Raw genomic sequence first — 12,768 nt, forward strand, 5'->3', positions numbered from 1 at the left:
GGCATAGTTTTCCTGAGGTTAAGGTTAGGAATAAGGTGTAACCGTTTAAACATAATTTACTTAGGTTACTTTAGGAATACCAGGCTGAGCAATTCCGCCGGCTGTACGCCAGGGGCGAATTGGTAAATGGGCGACTCGTTTGGAATTCCAATCAGGTGGATCTACATCAGGTCAACATAAAATAGATCGAACACAGATCTAACTAAAAACCTGCAAACTTTGGAAGGCAGTCAGTCAATTGGAATGGGAGCAGTAGTACAAGCTTCAAAGTATGTTTTGAAGAAAACTTAAAATTGCTCAAATGGACGCAGCCTATAGGCCTATGTTGCGTCAACGCTGACCGTTCTCTCTGCTTCCAGAAAGTCAAAAGGTAAGAAAAAGTACTGCGCATGTGCTTCTTAGATTGCTTGAGGTTTTGGCAGTGTGTGTATATTTACAAAGCACACACTTACAGTATACGGATAGTCGGATACTTGGTTTATTGTCTGCACTAAGCCGGACGTCTTCATATTTTGGCCTATAACTCTTAAATCGTAGTTCGCACAATTTTTTTTCCCCCCTGCATGACTAGGATCATAACGCTACTCACCATATAGGCCCTGGCCTTTTCTTCAAAACACACCTTTTTCTATTGATGTAGACATCCCGACTGATATTCATCTCATATTTAATAACACACAATGAAAGTGTTGTGTTAAGGTGAGACATGAATGGAAAAGGAAGTCACACATTTTATTGAATTTGTAGACAGAATAAAGACATACCCAATAACTATGCAAAGGAGATCAAATAATGAAGTTTGAGGTGAATACGTTTTGCTACAAAAGGGCCAAGCCTCCTCATCGCAAAAGTTGTTTTCCAATCTCGCATGTCATAATTCAAACTCTATCCAAAATCATATTTCCACCAGGGTACAATTCATATGTGGGGGGGCGGCGTGAATCAGCCTTTCTAACTGAAGATTAAAAAGATGACATCGATATCAGTAGGTGTGACATTGAGTTCCCTGAATGAAGTCGCAATAGAAATCCTATGCACTGTATAGTGGAACAGTTACTTAACATGCAGTTGGGAAAGTGCACTGATGCTCGGGTTGGGAGGAGCCAGCAGGGCTAATGCACACGGTAAGGCATTTAAATAAGATTATTCAATTTATGAACTTCATGCTACTCCGTCAAATCGAACCTTGGCTGAAACGACAGAAAAATAAGCAATTACCTACAACTACAATAAGTGTCTACAGTTTGTACACTGTGCTATACAGCTACATAACAGAGGCCCCAAGTCACAAAAGGCCTTTCCTTCCCATCCACAGCACTGACAAAAGGCCTTTCCTTCCCATCTACAGCACTGAAATACGTTATTAAAACATCAGACAATCAAAGACTATACAGCATGACTTCCATCAGTGAGATATTGCACAACTGTGAAGAATAAAAGTTAACTATAGTGTACAGACGAGCCCAGTTCTAGACAAGGTTACCATCCCCATGCCCTTGTGTCGAGACAACAAATGGGCTCATCCTGTATACCAGAATGAACCCAATGTGTACTTGTGGGCTGTTGATGTTACTTCTGCTGTACTTGCGTAAAGAGCACTTTTCATCAGAGGAAATGAACGATCAAGGTGCAATACATCTTGCATCGTCCAAGTGTAAACACTTATAAAACACTTAAATGCAGCTTTCTTTAAGCACATACAAAACTATAACACCATTATGTATCGCAATTCACTTGAAGCTATACTTGAAAGCAAGTGTACAGGCCAGGTCTGGTGTTGGCAAAGGACTGAATTAGTCTTGTTTGCATTTCAACCACACTGACTAAGCATGGTTTTACCTTACCACAATGTAAAAAATAAAATAAAAAAATACAGTAACATAAAACAGCAGGTAAGACATCAGCTCTGAACAGAACAAGTAAAAATTTACAGATCAACATTTATGCATCTGTGAAAAACAACAATGAGGTAGAGCTCTCATTATTGCTATATAATGCTCTTGACACTGTAAGATAATGTACAGTTGAGTTGCACAATATGTAAAGTGTAGGCTTTCAGTCTCACTCTCTCTGGATCTCTGTGTGTGTTCCGTTCTTGTGTCAATACAGTTGTACTCACTGTTAAGTTTCTTGTGCAGAGAGTGAGAGGCTTCAGATTCCCCAACCATTCAGCAATAACCAAATGACAGTGATCCTCAACCTTTTCTGGATCAGGGCCCACTTGGAAGTCTCAAAAGCGTTTGCGGCCCATACATCTGACCACTTAACCCTGCCATGTTAATTAAGTGGACAGATGGGTGGACCACATGCATTGTCCGCTTGCATTTTCAGAACACACACATTTTGATGATCAATCAGTGCTCTGGCATAGATCAATGGAACTAATGCAGTATACTTTTAAGTTCCCATGTATCACAACTCTGAAAATATGTTTTGCAAATTACTTGGGGGCGCACTTGCAATACCCTCACGGCCCACCAGTGGTACCCACCCCACAGGTTGAGAATAACAGCAGTTGGCCTCCAGTGACTCTGGAGTGAAACTGATAGTATTTTCTTACATACAGTAGAATAGATGTCTAACCTTTGGTTAAAAAAAAGAAAAGAAAACACAGCTATTTCACAAGCAAAATAGGCAGAACAGGTCAACAAACACTTGATCAATGCGGCGTCATGCACACCTACACCACAGAGACCCCTACAGTATATACTTCATTGTACATCAAATAGAACAAAATGTTAATCAGTTTTAGTTTTTTTCGAATGTTTACCCACCATGACATACCCAGGCCAGAATAGGGATGCTAAGGGTCCATGTGGTCAAAGTTGTTAAATACACTTTAAAGGGTTACAGAAGTTATCTCTTGATCCACCTACTAGGGCATTGATACAGCATAATGAATGGTATTTGTAAGGTTTTGAAAGATCTTCACATCTTGCAGCTTGCAGATTCAAATGCGTAGTTCTGGTTTAGTTTTGTTCATTCAGCTACAGGTGTTCTGTGAATAAAATCACTGCTATGTTTTAGGAAGTCACAAAGAGAGGTCCAACTCGCTTCGGCCATGTTGTGGGTGTAAGGGCTCGGTGCTCAACTGGCTCAAATACTTGGACACTTCAAAAGCGACTACCAAATACAATAGAGCTCTCTATTAATTTGCAGGGATGACTGACATTTCGAGTCTTCCTTAGAGTCAAATCCCAGAGGAAGTCGAAACTTAATTTTATTAGAGTAGTCTCTTTTGAAATGCCCCAAGTATTTGCCTTTTGAGGTTTTAGGAAGTGTGCGTGTTTGCCTAGATGACAGTGACATTACTGTATTTACATTTCACAAATGACCCTGTTGATGATGGCCAATTATTTACACACATTCCTCGAGACTCTGCAGTCCTCGGAAGTTGTATGAAGCCTTACAAGTCTGTATGGAAACACACTTTGTTTTTTTGTAAATAGCGGAACGTTATTCGGCGGTATTTGTTCACTTGCCATTGTGTGTGTGTGTGTGTGCACGCACGCGTGTGTGTGCGTGACATGGGCATTATTTCTCCTGCAGCAGGGCCATTATGTTGATGTTCCAGCCGATGGCCTGCCGGTCGAAGCCACAGGTGAACAGGTTACACGACTGATTCTCCTCATTCCAAGCCGAGCAGCAAACCATACGCCGATGGCCCTACATGTTCACGCACACACACAATGGGGTTTAGGACTCACCTCTTACACATCTGCCATCTTTAAATTAAACATTAATACCGTATTCATTTACAAACAATACAAAATAAGGCGTATGCTCAGACAAAGGCGCACACACACACACACACTTTGTATCGCCCCTTACCATTCTGTTGCTGCGAGGAAGTCTTGCCAGTCGTACTCCACTCATGTCAAACAGTCGCACTTGCCGGTTGTCATGTGGCAGAGCAATGATCCGCTGGTTAGCGGAGACACTTATCCTATAGGATCAGACACACATTGTGTCATAAGTGCGATACTTTCCATTCAGCAAACATGATATTGTGGCCCATAGGTTGAGAAGCACTGATCTCTAGAAGTCTATAACAACATGCACAAAATAGGGAAACGACAATAGTCTACAGTATAGTCTGCATACAGCTCATCATTGTTGTGATTGGAGCAGAGAACCTGGTTCTTGTCCAATCATCTTCTTCTCTTCTGCCCTGCTAGTAGTTTGGATAGCATGCTATTGAAACAGATTGTTTACCTGGTATCCTAGATTACTGAGGCACTGCACTCTGTTATGTTATGTAACTTGCTTATTGTAAGTCGCTCTACATAAGAGCCTCTGCTAATTGCCTGAATTGCATTGAATTGAACAATCTTAAATGATAAAAGGAAAAATGGTTCACATGAGATAATTGTTAGGGGGCATAGAGTGACAGCTCTAGCCTGGTTAATAAACCAGACTAATATCGCACGGACCGTGGGATATTAGTCTGGGGAGGCTCAGCTTGGATTTCATTTCCAGGGGAGCAGGTTGAAACATTTTCTCTTTGACGCAATTGGTCAGAGCTACTGTCAGTCAAAGGTCTCAAGCATTGAAAGTCACTGTACCAAAGCCCGCCCATATTGCATACCGTGTCCCGATTGGCCGCCCCATTTCTCTGGTGTAGGAAATGGGCGTACAATTGAGCCTCTCCAGACCGTAATCCGCCGGCAGGCAATTAATTTTTGCCAACGGCTGATTCGGTCTGGTTTATTAACCAGGCTATGACAGCTCATCATTGTGATTGGAGCAGCAGAGAACCTGGTTCTCGTCCAATGGTCTTTCTCCCCACCTGTTGACGGCTGAGTCGGTGCGGATTGTCGTTATGGGCGAGCGCATATTCTTCAGGTCCCACACCTTGACGGTGCGGTCGTCGCTCCCAGAAACCACGTTGTCGCCCACTGTGAACACCGCCGACGTCACGGTGCTGGGGAGGACAGGCAGTGTTATTATTACACGTTGGTCCCACGTTTAGGAGAGACGTGTAAGTAAGTACAGTATAGCGTTGCGATCAGGCAACCACCACCAAAATGTGGAATGCCTTAATACCAAAAGCCATTAAAGACCTTGACTCCCTACCCAAACTCAACACTAAGCTAAAAGACTGGCTGGCCAAAACATACAATTGGGCTTAGAAGAACACCCTAGGAACACCTTGGTGGAAGCATCCTCTTTGCCCCGCCCCCGCCCCTCCATTTTCTGGAAATACAGCTTTTCCTGCTACGGGAGCTTTTACCACTATGTATTTGTGTTGCATTGTACGTCGTACTGATCCATCGTACTGGACCACAGGCCCCCTGAGGATTTTTCTGGTATCCTTTTAGCGTACCTTTTGACTGCACTGCATGTACGGTTAACTAATGTGTTAATACAATTCAATAATAATATTCAAGGTAGGAGTCCTGACAATTTGTGACATATTTGGTCCCGGGGGGAGGGGTGGGTGGGATTGTTTGTTTGTTGTTTGTTTCTGTGTTCCTTTCTTTTGCTGTTATGTGTTATTTTTATGTGTTTTGTTTTCTTTATTTCATTCATGATGTTAACATGTTCTATTGTGATTTGTCTAAAATAAAAAACATTTGATAAAAAAAAATAAAAAAAAATCAATCAATCCAAAAAAGGCAGAAAATGTGTATCTTACAAGAGTGTGGCGCAAAAGTAGGGGAAAATAGCCAATGTGCTATTTTTTGCCATTTTTGAAAGAGATTGTGACTAAATAATAACTGCATGGGTCCATTATATCTTCGTTATTTTTCCCATTTCCTGAAAAGCAACGATTTTGGACATACGAGAGAGAGAGAAAGAGAGGTATGAGGTATTATGCCAGCTGGCCACGCACGCACGCACGCACGCACGCACGCACGCACGCACACGGACTGCAAGGGTACTGCTAGTGGGCCCATGCATCATTGTCAAAACAGTAAGATTTTAATGACAACATAACATTGATATAAAAACTAAATTATATATATATAAAAAATATGACTCATGCTATGTTGTTTTCTCTTTAAAACCTTGACAGAATGTGTTATATGTAGCATACTATGTTGGACAAAGCCGTAAGAATGCTTCGCCCAATTCTTATTTAAAAAATACATAACACAGATAATCTACAAGCTCCCTCTGTTGTGATTGTACAGGTCAGGATCATCTCAAATTCCTGAAGAAGATCCTAAGGGATCGAAACGTTGAATCAAATAAACCAGTGGAGCTGAGTTTTTCATACCAGTGTTGCAGACTCTATTTTTTCTATTGTACTGCCTTTTGTCTAGCACCTGGGCTAGAGTGGAGGTGCATGCTCTATTTCCTTTGTCAGGATCATCTCAAAACCACGCAGCTATGGCCCGGACAGTAAGCTCAACCGTCTGGGCAGCTAGGCTGCTGAGCCGGCCTGGCAGCGTGCCGCGGGTTCGACTCCCGATCTAGTTCAGTGTCAGGGTGAGCACTTTAGAAGTGACCCTTAAGAGCAACGTTTAGCTACATCTAGTTTTTTTTTTCACCTTACAGTAGGGGCCTCATACCATGACATATAAAACAGCATGCTATACAGTTTTAGCTAAATAGTGTTTTACCACATTACGCCATTTCTGTCTTAATGAGCTTGTGGATAGAATAATAAGGCATTTGGTTTATTTATGATTAAAGGGGTCGACTGGGGAGCTGAATGTCACCTGCCTTGAGCGAGAGAGAGAGAGAGAGAGAGAGAGAGAGGAACTGCTCTCCTCAGCATCTCCACTCTCCTTCAGCAGGCCAGCCAGCCATGATGCGGCTCTCCGCCTGGTAGCACTTAGGTCAGACCTAGCCGTTCATTTAATAGCCCTTTAATATTTCCAATCTATTATGTCACTCGCCCCTGTGACTCCCCCCCCCCCCCCCCCATCCCCTACAAAGAACACTCACTCAAAACCTAGATTACGGATCTTTCGTGGATTTGGTGGAGGAGATTTCCTTCACGTTGGCTCATCTTGATTAAGATTAGCAGGGGGACCCTCTCTACAAATGGGCACGCACACACACACACGCACGCACGCACGCACGCACGCACACACGCACGCACGCGCTCGCTCGCTCGCCTGGGCTAACCCCCCTTAATTCAAATTGACATGGTATTAAGGTGTAATTATGGGACGTATTAGAGAGGCCAAGGCTAGGGGAGAGTGTGCTGTAATGGGGCTTGCTGATCAGGCCGACGGATGGCTGAGCTTGGTCCACAGGGCCAGCACGAGTCACAGGTGACACGCCGCGTGACATCTGTGACCAACTGCAAGTGGGCCTCCAAAAATCATTGGCAAAAGACTACGATTTTTACGATAGTATATTAAAGGGACACTTCACTCTTTTTGCAAAAAAATATATGTTAATGACGTTTAGAAGCTTTAGATCACTTTCCTGGGGGTATTTATGTGTGTAATATGTGGTTTTAGTTATTTTAGATTGTAGCAGTGAGCCTGTTGTCTCTGATGTCATGGACACTGGTCTCACTACCTTCCTGGACTAAAATTCCCATAATTCTTTGGTGCACTGCTCCTCCTTGCGGATAGGGGGAGAGCTGTCTTACTGAGACAACATGTAGTCCAGGAAGGAAGTGAGCCCAGTGTCCATGACATCAGAGACAACAGGCTCACTGCTACAATCTAAAATATCTAAAACCACATATTACATACATAAAGCCCCCCAGGAAAGTGTTCTAAAGCTTCTAAACGTCATTAACATATTTTTTTTTGCAAAAAGGGTGAAGTGTCCATTTAACACATTTAACGCATAAATGCGTTAAATGCATAAATGTGTTAAATGATGCTCCATTGCATGAACGGGTGCCTTAAAACACTGTGCTCGAATGTCAATAATTGCCAGTGACAACAAGGAAGAACAGCTGCTCGTTGCGCGACGCAATTCTCCATAGCATTCCACTGGAGAGAGATTACCCAGCGGCCCTCAGAAGCAAGTGAGACTTGTTTTTTTTCGGTCATGTCACAAAGTAGCCACGGAAAACCTCTTATGTCTCATAAGTTATCAAAATCGCCCAATAAAACATAACTATTAACTCGGGCTACCTCGGGTTCAGCAGGCAAAGACTAAATCAATAAACTATATATCTTTAAAACCATGAGATTGTGATTGATTGATTGAAGTATTTATTAACAGTTTGGAGAATTACAGTACATTTCAAGCACAACTATATAAATACAAAAACTGTTAACTGTGGACGACACCATAAAGCATTACACTTGTTTACAATAGGGTACACCCTTTTTCCACTGATCCAAGCCTGAACCCAATCGATTGATTGATCATTAAATATCCGATGATGGGTGGGCTGGGAATGCTTTTGAGATTTTCAAGTGGGCCCTGATCCAGAGAAGGTTTCACAGTCCCGTTTACCTAAAATGGTTTATGATCTGGGAAATTAGGTCTATTCTCCGACAGCAGGTTGCTGTAGATACACATTAGCATCGGCTAAATAATGTCGGCTAATAATAATGAAAACTATTTGGGCACAGAACAGCAAATAGGTTTCAAAGTGCTGTGGTGACATTCACTAGTGCTAAGTCCCAACATAGAGAGAGAGAGGGGGAGAGACTGAAAGAATGAACATGGCATCCTGTTTGTAAGGCGAGTTCGCTGCCACAGCTTGTTTGGTCTCTGCTGCTTGTTAGCTCGCTTGCCGTTGTCATTACTCGGCAATTATGGCAAAGGGAGTGGAGGCAGAAATATTCTGCACTTTTGAGTGGCACACCACACTGTCGGGGAGCGTTAGCTGTAATTGCCGGTGAAGTCAAGACAGTGGCTGAGAGAGACGGCTCTCTCTCTCTGCTCTGCTCCAGGTCTCTATTAAATCCTTCATGCTACATACATCCTTTCCATCTCTATTCCACGGTCTTATATACTGTACCGCAGATTATTATGAATATCATCAACATGCTGTGGCTCATGCATGTGCTGGAGTCAGCATCGGCTACAGGTTCACAGGGGAAACATGGGCTAGAGCAGCGTTTCCCAGACACGGGTCGGGAACCCATTTGTGGGTTGTGGACCCATTTTTATGAGACTGGACGCACGCACGCACGCACAGGTTAGTCTGATATAAGAGGGTCATCTTGGTTTTATTAATGTGACAAATGGATGCTTCTTGAAGTTCAATTTAGTCTATGACTGTCCCAAGTCCGAAGGTACTTTCTTTACCGTAGCTTTCTACACAAACAGTCCACAGTTTGGTCCATAATTAGGAAATGTTTAACACACCAGGTGACAAACCCATCAATGTCTGGCGCAGCCCAAGGGGTGAACTTAGGAGTCCTCCAGAGTGAAAAGATGGGTCTTTACTTAGCATGCTTTTAAAAGTCTCATAAGGTGGGGGCAGACTTGATGCTCAAGGGGAGTTTGTTCCACAACTTTGGTGGCAACACAGCGGAGGCACGGTGGCCCGTCCTTACTGTGGTAGACCGGGGAGTCCTCAAATACAACTGAACTGACTGAGACCCGAATGACCAAGGGGTGGAAGAATGGTCCAAAACGTCCCACAATATAGGCAGGGGCAAGACTGTTAACACATTACTGCCCAGCCCTCTAGACGAGATCGTGACGCTGGTGCCAGAGCAATCCGCAAAATGAGCAGAGAAGGAAGTGATGTAGTCCGGATCTATAGTGTGTAGGCCTAGGGAACGGACGGACCATCGCTCCCCCCAGAGCAGCATCATAATTAGTGCGGCTCGGATTAATGTTTTAACCCATTTTGACCTGAGATCAGATTCTAAAAATGTCTTCTACATCCTGATAGTATTCTGAAAAAGCCAGCTATGTCAGTCGTTCTTCGATTTAAAAAAAATAGCAGACCTACAAGCTCGTAGCGTGCCACTCGGTGGCGCGCCACTCGGTGGCGCGCTACGAGCTTGTAGATCTGCTATTTTTCAATAGCTAAAGCATAACGTATTAAAACACCAAAAGGGGTTCCCACCCAAAATGGGTTAATACGCTATGAACATGACATTTTATGGCATTCTGGACATAAATACCACTAATAACCTATCTTTGCATGATGTTACCTATGTGCAATACTTAATCAATTTAAATAAATTATAACACATTTTAATAACAATCAATCATTTAATAAAATATCTAATTCATAATCCATCCCTATTTGGGCATGTCATTTTTGTCAAAAAGTTTTAAAAGCTAAAATCATCAAAAGTCTACACGCGGCCACGCAGAGATTTTTTACAATTTTGGTTATGGAATGGTTGATATATACAATAGAATAATCGCCAAGAAGATCAATAGTAGATAGTTAATAACAGATAGATAACAATAGAGAGTTGTAGCCAACAATATTGACAGAGGGATGGAAACAGAATGGGACAGCCATGGTATTACAGTGCCACCATGTGGAATATGAAACAAGTATTACACCACACAGCTTCTCAATGAAAATGTATTTCACAATGTTACAATTAAGCCTTTACAGTAGTAGTTCCTAAACGTTTTAGGTGGATGTAGATAGTTTTGCTACCTTGCTATCTTTCTTAATTTATGGATTTTCTTCTGACAACTCACAATGATAGTGGGTTGTGTGTGTGTGTGTGTTCATATATATCAGACTCACTCTGTGTGTCCCTGGAAGACGTTGACAGAGTGGATGGAGGGGTCTCTGAAGTCCCACAGTCTGAAGGTGGTGTCTCTGGATGAGGTCACCACCAGACGCTGGCTGGCATGTGTACAGCAGTGGGTCAACTCCTGGTCATGTCCTACACACACACACACACACACACACACACACACACACACACACACACACACACACACACACACACACACACACACACACACACACGCACACGCACACGCACGCGCACACGCACACGCACGCGCACACGCACGCACTTTGTGTTACAATTAATCGTCAACTTAAAATGTGTAATCGTGACAGCCCTAGTTCTGCACATGTCTATTGTCCAGCCCTCATGTGGAAGGCAGCGTCCCTCACCAGTGAGTGTGTGGACCAGCTCACAGGTCTCCACCTCGTACAGGTTGGCGGCTCGGTCCCAGGAAGCGGTCACCACTTGCCTCCCTCCCACCAGCCAGTCACCCGCGATCACCACGCCCTGGTGGCTCCGCAGCGTGGCGGTGGCCACGCGGATGGTGGGCACCTCGCAGGGCCCCTCCCCCCCGTCCACCTCCCCCTCCTCTCTGTCCGACGAGTCCTGGTCGTCGTCACAGGGAGCCTGCACGGAGAAGAGGGAGGGATGCTGTTAAGGGTCTGAGGGTCGATTTGGTTACGGTACTACTAGCCATCAGTTATTTAGCTGGGGACCCACTGGAACAGCCTCAAGGACCCCTGGGGGTCTCCACTTTGAGAACCACTTTTGTAAGACAATTCTGCTTGATTCAGAAATACAGAGAGAGAGAAAGAGAGCGAGAGAGAAAGAGAGAGAGAGAAAGAGAGAGAAAGAGAGGGAGAGAGAGGTTGCAACTCAAGTCTGTTTTACTAAGACCTGCATTTGCATGCATGAATGATAAAACACAGGAACATGAGGGAAGAAAAAAGGCACCAATTGTTTAAGTGAAATGAAAGATGAAGCCAGGATCAAGAGCAGAGAACACTGTACTGGGTAATGGAAACTGTTTTGTCTCACTAAGCTATTCAATGAGTTGAATGACAACCTGACTGTCTGACTGACTGGCTGCCTGCCTGCCTGCCCTACTTCCAGCTGAATTATTGACTGACTGGCTGGCTAGATGACCAACTTAATGATTCACTGACTAGCTGATGGAATGACTGACTGGCTGGCTGGATGAGGGGGTGGTGTGAGGGTAGAACAGGAGGGGGTGGTGTGAGGGGAGAACAGGAGGGAGTGGTACTGGCTGGAGGAGGGGGTGGTGTGAGGGGAGAACAGGAGGGAGTGGTACTGGCTGGAGGAGGGGGTGGTGTGAGGGGAGAACAGGAGGGAGTGGTACTGGCTGGAGGAGGGGGTGGTGTGAGGGGAGAACAGGAGGGAGTGGTAGTACTGGCTGGAGGAGGGGTGGTGTGAGGGGAGAACAGGAGGGAGTGGTACTGGCTGGAGGAGGGGGTGGTGTGAGGGGAGAACAGGAGGGAGTGGTACTGGCTGGAGGAGGGGTGGTGTGAGGGGAGAACAGGAGGGAGTGGTACTGGCTGGAGGAGGGGTGGTGTGAGGGGAGAACAGGAGGGAGTGGTACTGGCTGGAGGAGGGGTGGTGTGAGGGGAGAACAGGAGGGAGTGGTACTGGCTGGAGGAGGGGGTGGTGTGAGGGGAGAACAGGAAGGAGTGGTACTGGCTGGAGGAGGGGTGGTGTGAGGGGAGAACAGGAGGGAGTGGTACTGGCTGGAGGAGGGGTGGTGTGAGGGGAGAACAGGAAGGAGTGGTACTGGCTGGAGGAGGGGGTGGTGTGAGGGGAGAACAGGAGGGAGTGGTACTGGCTGGAGGAGGGGTGGTGTGAGGGGAGAACAGGAAGGAGTGGTACTGGCTGGAGGAGGGGGTGGTGTGAGGGGAGAACAGGAGGGAGTGGTACTGGCTGGAGGAGGGGTGGTGTGAGGGGAGAACAGGAAGGAGTGGTACTGGCTGGAGGAGGGGTGGTGTGAGGGGAGAACAGGAGGGAGTGGTACTCACAGTGACGTCTGGCGTGGGCTGGGGCGTGGGCAGCTGCACCTGGTAGCGCCAGATGTGTGCCGTCTGGTCCCCCGAGGCTGCGCACACACACACACACACACACACACACACACACACACACACACACACACACACACACACACACACAC

The 12,768-nt window shown here is 45.1% G+C and overlaps 1 protein-coding gene across 2 annotated transcripts in view; it reads right to left on the bottom strand.

The window, feature by feature from the left end:
* Nucleotides 1-718: 718 nt before the first annotated feature.
* LOC310868330 (WD repeat-containing protein 37-like) overlaps nucleotides 719-12,768 on the bottom strand; it is a 32,138-nt gene continuing 20,088 nt past the window's right edge. For both annotated transcript variants that reach the window (XM_083778722.1, XM_083778721.1), the window contains 7 exons: nucleotides 12,620-12,696; nucleotides 10,979-11,216; nucleotides 10,598-10,739; nucleotides 4,790-4,924; nucleotides 3,832-3,946; nucleotides 1,819-3,666; nucleotides 719-1,788 (listed from right to left, as the gene is read on the bottom strand). In XM_083778722.1, coding sequence (XP_083634848.1) covers nucleotides 3,535-3,666; nucleotides 3,832-3,946; nucleotides 4,790-4,924; nucleotides 10,598-10,739; nucleotides 10,979-11,216; nucleotides 12,620-12,696 — 839 coding nt within the window. In that variant the 3' untranslated portion in view covers nucleotides 719-1,788; nucleotides 1,819-3,534. The remainder of the gene's footprint in view (nucleotides 1,789-1,818; nucleotides 3,667-3,831; nucleotides 3,947-4,789; nucleotides 4,925-10,597; nucleotides 10,740-10,978; nucleotides 11,217-12,619; nucleotides 12,697-12,768) is intronic.

Source organism: Protomyctophum parallelum, assembly GCF_964188405.1.
Source record: "Protomyctophum parallelum genome assembly, chromosome: 12".
NCBI lineage: Eukaryota > Metazoa > Chordata > Actinopteri > Myctophiformes > Myctophidae > Protomyctophum > Protomyctophum parallelum.